The 17,878-nt window shown below is 43.4% G+C and overlaps 1 protein-coding gene across 1 annotated transcript in view; it reads left to right on the top strand.

Moving 5' to 3' along the window:
* LOC126158025 (esterase E4-like) overlaps window positions 1-17,878 on the top strand; it is a 209,560-nt gene that overhangs the window by 154,006 nt on the left and 37,676 nt on the right. Inside the window, exon 11 of the mRNA XM_049916414.1 lies at window positions 910-1,045. Coding sequence (XP_049772371.1) covers window positions 910-1,045 — 136 coding nt within the window. The remainder of the gene's footprint in view (window positions 1-909; window positions 1,046-17,878) is intronic.

Genomic DNA, 17,878 nt, shown 5'->3' with positions numbered 1-17,878 from the left:
TGCAACACCTGATGTCAGTCCAGCTTTGCAAACTGCGAATGCAAAGTTTATCACAGCTGTAATCCTCAGAACAATGTATGATCCTTCAGAGATGCACATACGTCTGAAGAACATTCTAATGCGAAGATACATCGTATAAACAGACACATTGTAAACATCAACACTGTTTTATTCAACTTATTTCATTTCGTCGCATTACGAGGTGTAGATGTAGTCTTGAGGTGCGTTGGAAGGGCATTGCTACACTTGTAGATCGTGTTACTGCATGTAACATCGATCCACTGGACGAGTAATTATAGAGTAAATAATGCCAGGTCCGCACCAGGTATTTATACTGCCAAAGGCAGGCGCCGTCCGCCTAATCAGCTGAGTGGTCAGCGCTTCTGGCTGCCCGGCGGAGGACCCGGGTTCGATACCCAGTACTGCCAGAGATTAGTGGGAGGACTGGAGCGTGGTCCACTCAGCCTCGCGAGGCCAATTGAGGAGCTACTTGACTGACAAGTACCTGCTCCGAGGTCTGGGAAGCCGACAGAAGCCGGCGGAGCGGTATGCTTGTCCCGCATTCCCCTCCACAACGCGTCCGAATAAAGCCAATAGCAGAGGATGGCACGGCAACTGTACGGCACCAAACGTTGTGTTAGTGCCAGTGAAAAAGTGTTAACATTAATCGTCAACAGTTTTATGAACAGCGTTTCAGCACTAAGGCTAAACATTACTGCAACTACTTAAACCGTAAGTAAATTCTGGATCTGAAAATTAGTTTCTTGAGTTCGAAATGTAATTGTTCACAGAAAATAACTTGATTGGCTGATAGCCGCAAAGTGATTATTCAGAACTATAGGCCGGCCTTTATTGAGAAACCCTTAACACAACAATACGTGCAATTTCATGCCTTGTATCTGTTTGCAGCTGTTAACAGACATGTTCTACCTGGAAGGTATCGACCGCATGGCTAGGAGTGTAGCGGCGCTGTCGCCGTACCCTGTATACTACTACCACTACAGGCACGAGCGCAACAACACCCAAGATGACACTGGACTTTCAGGTAAGGACACACGAGTATCTTGCACAGAAGTACACATAACGTAACACGCACAAATATTCATGTTACTCCGTAATTAATTTCGGTGTAGTTATTGTGATTTATTGCCGATCTACGCTGGAGTGACGAATTTCATGGATTAGTCACAGGGAAGTGACGGCACAAAACGTGCATATAAATTGCAGTCATGCCTTGAGAATGCATGCACTAGTTCCCTCACTACGTCAAGTGAGGAGATTGGTCTAAATGCAGCATGTCAGTGGGCACCAGGAAATGGGTCATTCACTCTCTGATGAGTACAGGTGTCGGAACAGTGTCCGCTTCACGGTTCCACATGTGAAACAAGTATATGGTACCTGGTGTTTACTAAACATCTTGGTTCAAAATGGTTCAAATGGCTCTGAGCACTATGCGACTTAACTTCTGAGGTCATCAGTCGCCTAGAACTTAGAACTAATTAAACCTAACTAACCTAAGGACACCACACACATCCATGACCGAGGCAGGATTCGAACCTGCGACCGTAGCGGTCGCGCGGTTCCAGACTGCAGCGCCTAGAAACGCACGGCCACTCTGGTCGGCTAAACATCTTTGACGGCAGGATCCCGCCATGAGTGCTTTATGACCAGGGCTATCACTGGTAATAAGACCTGTCCGAAACCAATAACAAAGCCACATACAAGTAATACGGGTTGATAATGAAGTGAAAGACATACAGGAGGGGGACAAAAGTATCGGAACGCGAAACCCACAATACATTGCCATGCCTAACACGAATTCCTGTTAGTATTTTGCAGCCATGGCTTATTACACTGATAGTTCGGTAATGTTTACAGCTGTCATAGCCTGCCGTCTTTGGAATTGGAATTATTACATTCTCTTTGAAGTCTGAGGGTATTTCGCCTGTCCCATACATCTCGCACACTAAATGCAAGAGTTTTGTCCTGGATGGCTCTCCCATGGATACCAGTAGTTCTGACGGAATGTGATCTACTCCTGGGACCTCAGTTCAGCTGAGGTCTTTCAGCGCCCTGTCAAATTCTTGTCGGAATATCATATCGCCCATCTCATCTTTATTTACGTCCCCTTCCCTTGTGTGATATTGCTTTCTCCCTTGTACAGCCCCTCCATATACTCCTTCCACTTCTCAGCTGTCCCTTCATTGCCTAGTACCAGTTTTCCATCTGACCTCTTGATATTCATACAGCTGCTTATCTTTTCCCCAAAGGCCTCTTTAAATGTCCCACAGGCATTTCAATCTTTCCCCTATCAATATACATTTCTGTATTCTTACGTTTGCCCTCTAGCCGCCGTTTCTACTTATTGGGAAACACTCTGCACCCTGCACTGGGGCTAATTTCAAACAGCTCGCTCTACCCCTAGTTGCAGAGAAATGAATGTACGAAAAAACAGTAAGCCCAGATTTATGTCGCATAATATTGCTGACGTATTACACAGTAAACAAATCTTGAATGACAAGCTGTCTTGTATATAACAACCTGCAGTTTCTCTTAACGTTGCTTCTCCTAATAAAGACTTATTTCTTATATAAAGTAAAAGGTTGCCTATATGGTAGTCAATGAATTATAATACATCATATATTTAGCATGTGTGTTTTGTATCAGCATCATAGTGTCAGGTACCTTTTTTGCGTGAGTGTAACGAGATAGTCGATGTGTCAGCACAGCATGGAATTCAACCTTTTACACAACGACACAAGCTCAGCACAATAGGCTGTGGAGTGGTAGGACTGGACCAACTGATACATCAGGCAATCACCATCGACAGTTGCACTGAAAATTTATTTGAAACATTTAAAAGAGACAAATAAAACCATCAACACATTTTTAAAATTACCACACATCTTTAAAATTACCATTTAGATGAGTGCAAGTTACTTCAAATTTTACATATTCATAAACCACGGCACTTATGGCCTGTTACACATTTAGTGAAATTAGTTAAAAAGTGTTTACCCCAAAACTATGATCAACCTGAAGAACAATTTACTAAAATTTAACGAGAAAATGTAGTCTTTCGTTACTGCAGTGATTGGTATTACCAAAGGAATTCAGAGTACATGCAAAAACAAATCAGATACCATGATACGCAACCAAGTTACTTAAATGGCAGGACCCTGCAATGTAGGATATAAAATATAAAATTTCATGTGACCAAGCAACCTCGTGAGATTCAACAAACTACGCCCAGAAGCGTACGCCCACTCACTCAGTTGATTCCAATGCAGGCTCGGCATTGACCCCCAAACGGGTGCAGCAACGGTCCTCGAATAGACTCGAAAAATCCCAGAACCAGTGGGTATCTGCAACAGACTGACATCTGCCTTAGGTAACTAGAACGACAATAATTCATTGCAGCACCTCATCTGTAGAATTAACCTATTAATGACCATCAGCTAAACAGTACAAATCTATTATCTTATGTGCGTAAGGTCAATCATACATTAAGCCGCGAGCGAACTAAATATACGGCCAGTCGACACACGCGGGGAAAGGGGGCGGAAATTATACAACAGCACAAGCAGGACGCAACCCAGAACCCCGCACCCGCTAATGGTCTATCGAGTTCGCCCCACCCCCTTTCCCACCTCCCTGAGGCACAAAACACAAAGCGACTTACAGCAAATAGCCACACTTAAACTTGTGATTAAATCAGAGTTACAATATCCAAATACTGTCACTGAAGGAATTCTTGTACTTTCATTAACAGAATCATTTTCAAACTAAACAAACGATAACAACTGGCCTCTCAGTAACTCTTAAGAATTTATGAAACTACTCATTTAGGATTAGACACGAGTCTCTCAGACACACTATTACTTCAGATAGAAACGTAACAGTAATGTTATTGCAATTCACGGCAAAATATATCCAGGGAAAATTTTATCCATGTATATCTATAGCAATTGGCCAGCTTAGCTCCGTCGTGTGATATAAATACAATTACCAGGCGGCACGTAGACAAGGAGCAGCCAAACTGTTTTCAATGGCGGTTAACACTTACAGCAGCAATCTACAAACAGAATGTATCAGCACTCCAGGCCCTAGTAAATGTTCATCACATCACATACAGCACACACTAGAACATTGCGAACTACGGAAGTTGAAATTAATACATTCGAGGACAGACTCAGTAGGAGTAGCAACGCCCGACCAGGAAAATGAAGTCAACAGCACATAACGCAGTAGTCGATTCCGGCCAAACTTTACAGCACAGGCAAGGCCCTTACCCTCTTCCCTGTTCGACGAAGCCAGCCGCCGCAGATTCAGTTCCAGGAGACATGTGGCAAGTGAAATACACCAACGGCTTCCCAGTAACGTGACTTGCTTCCACGCCGGCGATATTTCCTACAGCGCCGTCACCCGGGTAAACAGCCCCTTTTAGATGTGCTCTTCCTGCTTCCTCGCACGGCACCTGTACTGTCCGCCAGACTTGGCAAACGACGTTGCTGCTAGGCGTCCCAAAGCAAAATCCTCACTACTTGCTAGAGCTTAGCGCTCGCTCCCCCATCGGCCAGGTAGGTGGCGCCAATGCGCGCTCTGCGCACACCACCGGAAAGATGACCCATACCGGCGGCGGGAACTTCGCTGATCGAACCACACGGCTCAATAGTTCATTGGTTTTGCGTTTCATTTGGAATGCTACGAAGCTAAAACCAGCGTCGCTTTGATATCTGCTGTGGTAATAGTAAATCAGAATGAGATTTTCACTCTGCAACGGAGTGTGCGGTGATATGAAACTTCCTGGCAGATTAAAACTGTGTGCCGGAGCGAGACTCGAACTCGGGACCTTTGCCTTTCGTGGGCAAGTGCTCTACCAACTGAGCTACCCAAGCACGACTCACGCCCCGTCCTCACAGCTTTACTTCTGCCAGTACCTCGTCTCCTACCTTCCAAACTTTACAGAAGCCCTCTTGCGAGCCTTGCAGAACTAGCACTCCTGGAAGAAAGGATATTGCAAAGACATGGCTTAACCACAGCCTGGGGGATGTTTCCAGAATGAGAAACTTCTGTAAAGTTTGGAAGGTAGGAGACGAGATACTGGCAGAAGTAAAGCTGTGAGGACGGGGCGTGAGTCGTGCGTGGGTAGCTCAGTTGGTAGAGCACCTGCCCGTGAAAGGCAAAAGGTCCCGAGTTCGAGCCTCGGACCGGCACACAGCTTTAATCTGCCAGGAAATTTCATATCAGCGCAAACTCCGCTGCAGAGTGAAAATCTCATTCCGGAAACATCCCCCAGGCTGTGGCTAAGTCATGTCTCCGCAATATCCTTTCTTTCAGGAGTGCTAGTTCTGCAAGGTTCGCAGGAGAGCTTCTGTAAAGTTTGGAAGATGGAGACGAGATACTGGCAGAAGTAAAGCTATGAGGACGGGGCGTGAGTCGTGCTTGGGTAGCTCAGTTGGTAGAGCAGTTGCCCGTGAAAGGCAAAGGTCCCAAGTTCGAGTCTCGATCCGGCACACAGTTTTAATCTGCCAGGAAGTTTTAATAGTAAATCAGTTTATATACGGCATGTAATTTAAGTAACATTTTGTGAAATCAGCAAATCAGATCGGAGGGTTTTGGTTTAATATTTCTGTAAGAACGTCACAACATCGGACACAGTTGAATGGCGTATTTTAATACTTAACAAATCTTGAATGCAGTGGTGCACGAGGTACCTTCCACCACACATCAGACAAGAAAACGAAATAATATTAATCTGTCATTCTGTTACGAGCTATGTAGAAAATTTGAATTCTCTAACTCATCGGGAAGTTAGTTTGAAATCAACTGCAAAATTTGTACGAAACAGACAGACAGGAAAATAAAATACCCTCCACCACATACCAGTGACGAAAGGAAGTTAACATTGCACATTCATTCAGTTCTGAGCTGAATAGGGAGTTTCAAGTCTCTAGCTCATAAGGTTCAAATGGCTCTCAGCACTATGGGACTTAACTTCTGAGGTCATCAGTCCCCTATAACTTAGAACTACTTAAACCTAACTAACCTAAGGACATCACACACATCCAGGCCCGAGGCAGGATTCGAATCTGTGACCGTAGCGGTCGCTCGGTTCCAGACTGTAGCGCCTAGAACCGCTCGGCCACCCCGGCCGGCAGCTCATAAGGAAGTTAGTTTGAAATCAATTGCAAAATTTGTACCAAAAGAAAAACGAAGTACCCTCCGCCACACACTAGACACAAAAGAGCATTAATATTGCATTTTTATCCAGTTCCGAGCTATGTTGAATGCTTCAAGTCTGTGGCTCGTGCGGAAGTTGGTTAAAAAAAAGTGGTTCAAATGGCTCTGAGCACTATGGGACTTACATCTGAGGTCACCAGTCCCCTAGAACTTGGAACTACTGAAACCTAACTAACCTAAGTACATCATGCACATCCATGGCCGGGGCAAGATTCGAACCTGCGACCGTAGCGGCCGCACGGTTCCGAACTGAGTTGGTTTAAAGTCGACTGCAAAATTTGTACCCAACAAACAGGCAAGAAAACGACCTAATAAAAAAGTGTTAAAACAGTCAAAACACTTATTACCGTCCAAGAAATACCATGGTCTATAAAAGAACAACACTGTTTCTACACTGTTAGAGAATAGAGGCCATCTCTCCTGCGCTAATTCCCTCGTAGTAGAGAAATGGATATTCCCAATTCCCAGCGTTGATAGCTCGGCTATGTTAACTCATCTGAGCTGAGACTCGGATCTGCGCATGGCAATCAACACACGAAGTCGTAAAAGTAAGTGGTAATTGTTGTGACGTAACGACTTGTTGACTCTTTGATCATTACAGACGGATAAGTAGCTCAGTTGTGCAAGGACGGTGTGAAAAATCTGGTGTGGCCTTATTGAAATGGTCCCAGAGTTTAGGCAGTTTGCATTAGTTCCGTGAACGAAATCTTATTTCCTAAAAAGGAAGCCTAAGCTGAGTTTAAATAATATAACCTATCATCAGATAATATAATATTGAACGAAGAAAGATGTTTCATTTCAAAGATCTTTTATTCCCTGATTACGAGCTAAGCCTCGAACACCAGTCACGTAATATCAGAATTTCTCGGCAACATTGGTGGTTTAGAAGCTTTTTGGTTGGTAGCCGAGTTGTCATTATATGTTTACAAGATATTTCCACAGCTTCCCTAGGTGGAGAGCACAGATTTAGTTGCTTGTTGTTTGTATTCCAACAAAACTGTGAATGGTATATGATGCGCTCCTCCCAAGCAACTGTTTCCCGGCTCGGTTAAACGATAAAAAAGTCAACAGAAATGCAGAACCAACACAAAGGCTATAGAAAATAGTAAAAAAAAGATATAATTAATGAGAATATCGAAAGACATCGTTGTTTACAAAAATTCCACTTATTTATAAGCAGAAGGAGATTGCGTTGCAATGTTTAATTAAATTAAAAACTCATGAACGAAGTGCTCGGATTAAAAAGGGTAGGAAGCAGGGGTGTCCTCTTTGGCCCCTACTGGTCAATCTGTACATATAAAAAGCAATGAGGAAAATAAAAGAAAGGTTCAAAACGGGATTAAAATTCGGGGCGAAAGGATATCAATGACAAAATTTGCTGATGACAGTTGTCCTCAGCGGAAGAGAAGTGGAGTTGCTGAACCCATTCAATGGAATGAACAGTCTAATGAGTACAGAGTATGGATTTAAAGTAAATCGAAGAAAGACCAAACTAATAAGGAGTAGCACAAATAAGGTTACCGATGTATTTAATATCAAAATCAGTGACCACGAAGCAGACGAAGTTAAGGATTTCTGGTACCTTGGAAGTGCAATAACACATGATAGACGAAACAAGGAGGACATAAAAAGCAAAGTAAAACAGGCAAAAAGGGCATTCCTGGACAAGAGAAGTTTCCTGATATCTACATCTACATCTACGTGATTACTCTGCTATTCACAATAAAGTGCGTGACAGAGGGTTCAATGAAACACTTTCATGCTGTCTCTCTAGCGTCCCACTCTCAAATGGCGCGCGGGAAAAAACGAGCACTTAAATTTTTCTGTGCGAGCCCTGATTTCTCTTATTTTATCGTTATGATAATTTCTCCTTATGTAGGTGGGCGCCAACAGAATGTTTTCACAATCAGAGAAGAAAACTGGTGATTGTAATTTAATGAGAAGACCCGTGGCAACGAAAAACCCCTTTGTTTTAATGATTGCCACTCCAATTCATGTATCATGTCTGTGGCACTATCTCCCCTATTTCGCGACAATACAAAACGAGCTGCCCTTCTCTGAACTTTTTCGATGTCATCCGTCAGTCCCACCTAATGCGTATCCAACACCGCACAGCAATACTCCAGAATAGGGCGGACAAGCGTGGTGTAAGCAGTCTCTTTAGTAGACCTGTTGCACCTTCTAGATGCTCTGCCACTGAATCGCAGTCTTTGGTTTGCTCTAACCATAACATTTTCTATGTGATCATTCCTATTTAGGTTATTTGTAATTGTAATCCCCGAGTATTTAGTTGAATTTACAGCCTTCAGTTTTGTGTGACTTACCGCGTAATCGAAATTTAGCGGATTTCTTGTAGTACTGGCACTCATGTGAATTACTTCACACTCTTCCTTTATTCAGGATCAACTGCCAGTTTTCGCACCGTACACATATCTTATGTAAATCATTTTTCAATTCGTTTTGGTCATCTGATGACTTTACAAGACGGTAAAAGACAGCATCATCTGCAAACACTCTAAGACAGCTACTCAGATGGTCTCATATGTCGTTAATATAGATCAGGAACAATAGAGGGTCTATAACACTTCCTTGGGGAACGCTAGATATTGTCTCTGTTTTACTCGATGACTTTCCGTCTATTACTACGAACTGTGAGCTTTCTGACAGGAAATCACGAATCCAGTCGCACAACTTAGGCGATATTCCACAGGCACGTAGTTCGGTTAGGAGACGCTTGTGATGAACGGTGCCGAAAGCCTTCTGGAAATCTAAAAGTACGGAATCAATTTGATATCCCCTATCGATAGCACTCATTACTTCATGAGTATAAAGAGCTAGTTGCGTTTCACAAGGACGATATTTTCTGAATCCGTCCTGACTATGTGTCAATAAATCGTTTCCTTCGAGGTACTTCATAATATTCGAACGCAGTATATGTTCCAGAACCCTACTGCAAATCGACGTTAGTGATATGGGGCTGTAATTAAGCGGACTAATTCTATTTTCCTTTTCAGGTGTTGATGTGACTTGAGCAATTTTCCAGCCTTTAGGTACGGATCTTTCTGTGAGCGAGCGACTGTACATAATTGTTAAATATGGAGCTATTGTATCAGCATATTCTGAAAGGAACCTCACTGGTATACAATCTGGATCGGAGGCCTTGCCTTTATTAAAGTGATTTAAGATGCTTTGCTACACCGAAGATATCTACTTCTATGTTTCTCATCTTCGCAGTTGTTCTTGATTGGAATTCAGGAATATTTACTTCCTGTTCTTTGGTGAAGGACTTTCGGAAAACCGTGTTTAATAACTCTGCTTTAGTGGCTCTGTCATCAGTGACTTCACCGTTGTTATCGCGCCGTGAAGGTATTGATTGCGTCTTGCCACTGGATATGCTTTATGTTTGACCAGAATCTCTTTGGATTTTCTGCCAGATTCTGAGACAGAGTTTCTTTGTGGGAATTATTAAAAGCATCTCGCATTGAAGTACGGTTACATTTCGAACTTCTGCAAAACTTTGCCAATCTTGGGGATTTTGCGTTCTTTTAAATTTGGCATGCTTTTTTCGTTGCTTCTGCATCAGCGATCTGACCCGTTTTGTGTACCATGGGAGATCAGTACCATCACTTATTAATTTATGTGGTATATATCAACTGCCGTCGATACTATCTCTTTGAAATCATTCCACATCTTTTCTACGCTTACATGAACAGATCGGAAGGAGAGATGACTGTCTCTTAAAAAGGCGTTAGGAGCATTTTATCAGCTTTTTAAAATAGATACACTTCGTGTTTCTTTTTGTTGGATGTAGGTTTTACGGTATTCAGTCCAGCAGCAACTGCCTTGTGGTCGCTGATTTCTGTATTCAACACGATACTTCCTATTTATCTAGGATTATTTGTAGATAAGAGATCAAGTATGCTTTCGCGACCATTTACGCTTCGAGTGGGCTCATTAACTAACTGTTCAAAATAATTTTCTGAGGAAGCATTCAGTACATATTCGGATGACGTTTCATGCCTGCCGCCGGCTTTAAATGTATAATTTTTCCAGAATATTGAGGGTAGATTGTATTCACTACCGGCTATAACTGAATGTGTGGGGTACCTATTTGAAATGAGACTCAAGTTTTCTTTGACCTGTTCAGCAACTATATCTTCTGAGCCGGAGGGGGGGGGGGGGGGGGGGGGAGGGAGGGGTCGTTAAAACGAACCAATTTATAGTTTAGTGCTATTGTGAAGTATACCCTCTACCCATTCTTTTCGCAGGAACTACCTACTTCAGTTACACAGCAAGGTAAACTACTTCTGACAGAAATAAATAATCCATCATCAACTACCGAGCGGGGTGGCGCAGTGGTTAGACACTGGACTCGCATTCGGGAGGACGACGGTTCAATCCAGCGTCCGGCCATCCTGATTTAGGTTTTCCGTGATTTCCGTAAATCACTCCAGGCAAATGCCGGGATGGTTCCTCTGAAAGGGCACGGCCGACTTCCTTCCCAATCCTTCCCTAATCCTAAGAGACCGATGACCACGCTGTCTGGTCTCCTTCCCCAAACCAACCAACCAACCATCATCAACTGTAATTACTCTATAACTTCTGAACACTGTTAGATTGTTTGAAAAAAATTCGGCTGAACTTATTTCCAGCTTTAGCTAGATTTCTGTACTGATAACTATTTGATCTTCAGTGCTTTCTATTAGGGCTTGGAGCTCTGGTTCTTTCACAACTCAGCTACGACATTTCAAAGCTACAATACCGATCGTTTCTACTACTATCTTACTTTGTTTTACTTGCCAATTTTTAGACGGAAGCCCTTTCTGTGGTTTCCTGAGACCCTCTAACCTAAAAAACCGACCAGTCCCTTCCACACAGCCCCCGCTACCCGTGTAGCCGCCTCCTGCATGTAGTGGACTCCTGACCTACTAAGCGAAACCCGGGAACCCACCATCCGATGGCGTAAGTCAAGGAATCTGCAGTCTACAACGTCAGAGAACCGCCTGAGCCTCTGATTCAGACCCTCCACTCGGCTCTGCACCAAAGGATCACAGTTGGTTCTGCCGACTATGGTGCAGAGGGTGAGCTCCGCCTTAATCTCGCAAGCGAGACTGGGATTCTTTACCATTTCCACTAGCCCCCCGAAACCAGACAGAATCTGCTCCGATCCAAAGCGACACACGTCATTGGTACCAAGATGAGCCACCGCCTGCAGTTGGCTGCACCCTGTATTCTTCATGGCATCTGGAAGTACCCTTTCCTCAGCCGGAATGACTCCCCAGAGTGCACACTGTCTTCCTTCCCATCCTTGGCAGCCATGTTCCTAAGGGACTCCATTACGCGCCTAACGTTGGAACATCCAAGTAGCAGCAAACCCACCCTCTGTAAATGCCCAGATCTTGCGGGCCGAGAAGCTTCCTCTGGAACAGGGTGGACGACTGCATCCGGCCCAGAGACATCGTCAGCAACAGATAACGCCCGAAACCTGTTCGTCAAACGAACCGGGGAGGCCCTACGATCAGCCCCACGGAAAGTCTTTCGCTGCCTGTCAGACTTTGGAATGATCTCCCACTCGACCACGGGTGTCAACCACAGTGCAGGCAGTACCCTGGGCGGCCACAGCAGTCGACCGATAGGGGACACGTGAGATGTGCTAAGCGTCCCTCGCATCCCCGAGTCCGACCCCCCACGTAAGATTTAATTTGAAAAATAAATTTCTGATAATGTACGTTTGGAGGACAGTATTTTATGGTAGTTAATCGTGGAATTCCATAAAAGACGAGAATCAAAGCGTCTGAGACACAGTGTTGAGGAAAAATCGTCGAAAATTTGGTGAACTGATAAGGATCTCCGCATCATCGGCGAAGAAAGGAAATTGTGGAAACACTGATAAAAAGGACGGGACGATAGGAAATGTGTTAAGACATCAAGGAATAACTTCCTTAGAAAGGGCTGTAGAGGGAAAAAGCTGTGCGGGAAGACACAACGGAATTCATCCAGCAAATAACTGAGGACGTAGGTCGCAAGTGCTACCCTATGATGAAGAGATTACCACAGAAGTGGCGGTCGTGGCGGGTGGCATCAGACCAGTCAGGAGACTGATGAGTCAAATAGATGAAAAACTGTGTAGATGCGAGTACAAACATAATTACGTATATAGACTGTTCATCCATTCCGGGATTTGAGGATCTCTAAGATTTATGCCTGTTATCGACATTGATACTGGTATCATATGGGCCCAATAGATTCCAAGACTTTCAAGAACTTTTTAATTTTAAGTTTGAAGTCATAACAAATGACAACAAAATGTCTTTTCGTGTGATATAATTAAAAATTTTCTGTTATCGGATATTTTCCTGTGGTTTTACTGCGAAACCGTGCTTCTTGCCAAATTTCATGATTCTCGACCAGCGGGAAGTACCCTTTAAGTTTAGAGGAATGAGTTTGCGCGCACCAAATTTGTGACCTAAATGGCCGTATCTTTTGACTGCGTTGACTTACAATTAGAGGCTTCAAGCTTTTACACAGCCACGGGACCGAAGACTTTAGTATGTGACATTCATTTCTACTTCATACGTCTACCAGTTCCCGAGAAAAACTGTTTTTAATAGTCGGACAAACAGACAGACTGGCAACAAAGTGATCTTATAAGTGTTCCGTTTTTACTGATTGAGATACGGACCCCTAAAAATATTGAGAAGGTGGAGCCGGTTTGTTTTCTCACATTGTTAGCGATGACGAGACTTGGATATCTACCAACAACGAAGAATCAAAACACAGTCAATACAGCGCCGCCATTCAACTCCGACAAAACTGAAAAAACTCAAGCAATCCCTTCATTCGAGTTGAAAAATAGTGGCTACCATTTCATGGGACTAAAAATGGGGTTTATTTCATAGAGAGGGGTCAAGAATTCTAACTGACAAGTACTCTGAAATGCTCACCAAATGAGACGTGCAAATCCGAAATCAACGGCTTGGGAAACTGTTGTCCGGCATTAGTCTTTCTCCACGACAACGCACTTCACACACAGCGACTCATACGAGAAAGATTCAGTATTTCCGTAAGAAAGTTTAGATCACTTCCACTTCAGTCTCAAACTCGTACCTAGCATCGATTAACTCTTCTTCCACTTGAAACAATAGCTTGATGCATAACGATTTGAATATGGCGAAGTACTAAAGACCGCCATTTACAATTGGTTCCTTGGCAGAGAACTTCTATTCCGAAAGCCTGACGAAGGTAGCGCAACGTCACGGAAAGGACTTACAAGATGACTGCGGCTACATGAAAAAGCGAAATAGGTTAGCAGGTAACTACAACGACTAATAAAGATTTTTCTAACGAAGACTCGCACGGCCCTTGCTTTTCCTGCACGCCTCGCATATTGACTTAAATCCGGCTGAGAGATGCTTGTTTGGAAACAAGATGTTGAACGTGCTCATGATTCTGTTACTATTATTTCTTCCGTCTTAAACTTACCGCAATTTAATTGTGGTTTCAGACGCGTTTCGCTTTTATTTCCAAAGCGTCTTCAGTGATCATTCTGAAAATGTAGTATAATAATATTTCTACGTTCTGATATTTGTAGATTGAAGACAGTTTTTCTTGATAAATGTGGCATGCAGTTTACTTATAGCGTTTTTCTTCCTATTCACATGTTCTCAAGCTCATTGCCTTTTCCCTCATTGCTAGAGATGGTTGAAGTAGGAAAAGCTTGGTTTTCTTCACATTCACCGTTCGCAGTTTTTTGGCTTTTACGGACGTACTTTCTGTACTTTTTTTTGCACTTCAGTTTGTAAAACTTCACAAAACGTGTCGCCATGGAAATATCACTGTTTTTTCACCTGTTCCGTACTCAGTATAATGTTTTTATGTGATCATTTGCATACGTTGTGAGCAATGCCAACCTTATGACTGCACATGAGATTCAACGGGAGATGAACAGAGAGAAAATATGTGTTTGTGTAAGTGTGTGTGTGTGTGTGTGTTTGTGTGTAAATTAGGGATTATCTGTTAGCTGTTCAGCAGAGATTTCAGTGGGGTGGTGAGTGGTTGTTAGAATTGGGGTGGGAGCTGTCTGGCTGGTAAAAGGAGGGAAAGTAACAAGGACGAGATGATTATAGGATACGGGAATGAGAAGTGGAGGAGTTGATAGTGAGAGGATGATTACGTGGAGATGGGGTCATGTGTCTCTCTCTAGTTCATCCACTTACTACCATCATTTACCCACCCCTCTCAGTTCCCATTCCTTACTACCACCTCCTCCCTGTTCGTTCTCGGTTTCCCACAATTACTTTGTACCCCTTACACCCCCCGCCACAACGCTCCAGTCCCTAAAGAAAATGCATCCCCCCTCTCTACCCCCCACCTACATCACAGCACACACACACACACACACACACACACACAGACAGACATACGAATGGGGAAACACCGCATTTTCACGGTTGGCAGTACTCCCAACTTATACAAGAAACAAATGAAACCACGAAAACACTGTGCTGAGAGCGGAAGAGGTGAATGTACAGTAATATTCGTATGACGACATACTTTCTAAAGTTTTACAAAGTGAAGTGCCAAAAACGTAAAAGCATAAAAATGTTAGTGAAATCTGAACAAGTGAAAAACCACAATCTCCGCTAACAACGAGCAAAAAGCAGTGGACTTCAGAACGTATGAAAGAGAGGGACAGAAGGAGGTGGAGGGGGGAGGAAGAGAGAGATAAAACACCGCCATTAAATTGTACGCTAAATTTATAAAGATACATTCTTTTTTATCTATAAACAGCGATATTTAGAAACATATGTACAATAGTTTCAGAATTATCACTGAAGATGCTCCAAAAAGAAAAACGGAACACGTCTGATGAAAAAAGAAACTACTATTTCAGTAAGCTTAAATGGGAGAAAATAATTTATATATAACAGCTTCTGCGAGAAATGGGCATGCAAACAAACATTTTATGTTCATCACTAATCGCCATCTCGTGTGGTATACAACCGTTAGACATTTGTAACATCTGAATGTCATTATTCCTAATAGGCAGTGCTATTAAATCCATCGTCGTCCGCTTTTAACACGGTAAGAATCAGCGCCAGCAGCGGAATCTGCTCTGCCACAAGTTAATGAAAACAGCAAACGGAAAGTCAGTTTTAAACCGAAATGTTTGAATCAGTGATTGGTCTAAATCGACGGACAAAGTTAAATTTGAACTTTTTGTTTCATCGAACTCTTAATGCTTCTCCTGACATTGAAGCAGTAGCGCATTTAAACTCCGAATTGCGTTCACTAATTCACATCGGACAAAAGAAATTAGCGACCATTCAGCAGCAGCTTGCACGTAATCAGTAAAGTTCGAACAGAAAATAACGTAAACAGGGAATTAGGTGACGACAGCATGGATATTTCGAACAAAACGTTTCATTGAGTGTAATGATTGCAGTATTCCCTTAGCAGTTTATACGTCGTACTACCGCTCTCTGTTCATTGGTTACAATAAACGTTCCCATTTATTTACGCGTTTCGTATTACACTGCATATGTAAAATCCCGCAAATCTGGAGAGAATGTAATATAAGTCATAATATGCCACATGGTGCCTTGATCACGAATGGTACTAGAATATTTCTTTATTTTCTTGCTCCTGCTGTGACACGGCCAAGTGAACCTCGACCGTAGACTCACCTTTACAACTGAAGTGTGCGCCCGGAACGACCTCAGCCGGAAGCTTTCCAGCAGTTCCTGGAGTGCGTACCTTCATGAACTTGAACCGTTGCTCTGCGTTTCTCCATAGCAGAATAGCGACGCATCTATCGAAGAAATATTGCTCTAAGCAAGGTATTTTGTTCCGTGAAAGATAGCCCGCGGGGATTACCAGTCTAATAGTGTTCCACTTTATGGACCTAGCGTCCCTGGACGCGAAAGAATGTCAAGTAACAAGAAGAAGCAGAATTAGCAGACCTGATATCCGCATCACAGATCAAGTTGGCTTCCTGTAGCCTATTTCGTCATTTCTTAGGTCCCGCTGAATATGCACTAAATTGTTAAATTCTCCTTCCATTCGAAACTGCTGTTCATCATAAACATCAATATGATGTTACAAACCCCACTCCCCCCACCCGCTCAGTCGTGATTAAAGAGAGTGAGAAATGATGGTACATAGTTATCTTTCTAGGTCTCTCCCCAATGAACTAACTAATTAAACTGTGCGCAACAGAGTTAACGAAGGCTAATTTTCGGCCCAGCAGTTGTTCAACAGGTGGGCGTAATCCCATAGTCTCCTTAACTGTGCACAGGGATGACTAGGTATGAAGTGAAATTCGAACGTACGAGATATTCCAGAGTTTATTAGCAGATGTTGATTTCATAAGAAACATTACCAAGTTACTCCAGAGCAAGGACAATAATAATAAACAAAACTAGAAAAATTGAAGTGAGGCAAATGTCAGTAAGGGAAGCAATTGATGATAACTACAGTTCTCTAACATATTACATTTTAACTGACTCAAATCCGTAATTCGACAAGAGTGATTTGCATTCATGCTTCGAACATAACTCACGTTGTCGTGCAACTGTGCCAGCCCCAGTAGCCAAGTAGAGCCTAACTGTGAAATTATTGACTGTTGTTGAATTCATTGTGACCTAGGCCGCCGTGCTGCCCATAATCTCGCCATCACTGGAGTGTGAATGCGCTGGCTGCGGGAGAAGCCGATGCCTCGCTAAGCGCTGCTGTGTGCGCGCCGCTGCTGCATCGCCCTCGCACGAGGTCTTCTGGTCCAGGAGCCTGCTGGCGAAGTCTACGACTGGAGCGTCGTGTCGGCAATGAGTCTCAGCTGCGTGCGGAACCTGATGTGTACGACGCAAAGCGACTCTGCTGCAGAGGCCGAAGTATCCCCTCAGTCTGAAGTCGCTCTCCTCAGAGCAAAATCCGAAGTAAAGTCAAAAGAGCAGAGTGCTTCAGTTCTGTGGCCGTTTCTTGCGTTTCAAGCAGCAACTGCTGATCCGAAAAGTATTATTTTTGTTCCACCAATGAAAAAATTAAGCAGACGTCGCTCTATTCCCACCAACGAAGGAAAACTGCGGCCCTTCCAATCAAGTGTTCTGAAACCCCTCTGCCAGAAGCATGCGTACAAAAATTTTACGTCACTGTACTCCAGCCACTCAAGATGTCTTATATTTGGTGCCTTTTGCGAGCAGTTTTCTAGCATGGGAACATAACAATACAAGGAAAAATAACAGAGAAAAATGTTGTGCTAGATGCCGAACAGACATCTAAAGCGAGTGACCGTCATTCCCAGGGACTGTCCGTGTCTTTTAGAAAGCTTTCGAGATCGGTATCCCGCTTAGAAAGTTTTTTATTAACATTTAGCTTAAAAACTGGCCATGTTATTTACCAAATACTCTTTCCACCATGGAAAGTTTTGCAGGCATTCTTTGCAGAAAATAGCTGCAGACTGACCCTCCCTGACAAACTCTCTTCAGGAAGCCGATTCAGCACAATGGACAGCTATCTGCAGCATCCGGCCTGCCCCTCCCTGAGTCCGGCACCAGGCTGAAGCAAACCAGAGTGGGGTGGAACAGTTCTTCTGTTGAAGTTCCCACGCTTCTCTGCGGCTGGCACATCACGCAGAAAC

Source organism: Schistocerca cancellata, chromosome 2 (assembly GCF_023864275.1).
Source record: "Schistocerca cancellata isolate TAMUIC-IGC-003103 chromosome 2, iqSchCanc2.1, whole genome shotgun sequence".
Taxonomy (NCBI): domain Eukaryota; kingdom Metazoa; phylum Arthropoda; class Insecta; order Orthoptera; family Acrididae; genus Schistocerca; species Schistocerca cancellata.
Note: the sequence above shows the minus strand (reverse complement) of the source record. Positions and strands in the feature narration are given on the sequence as shown.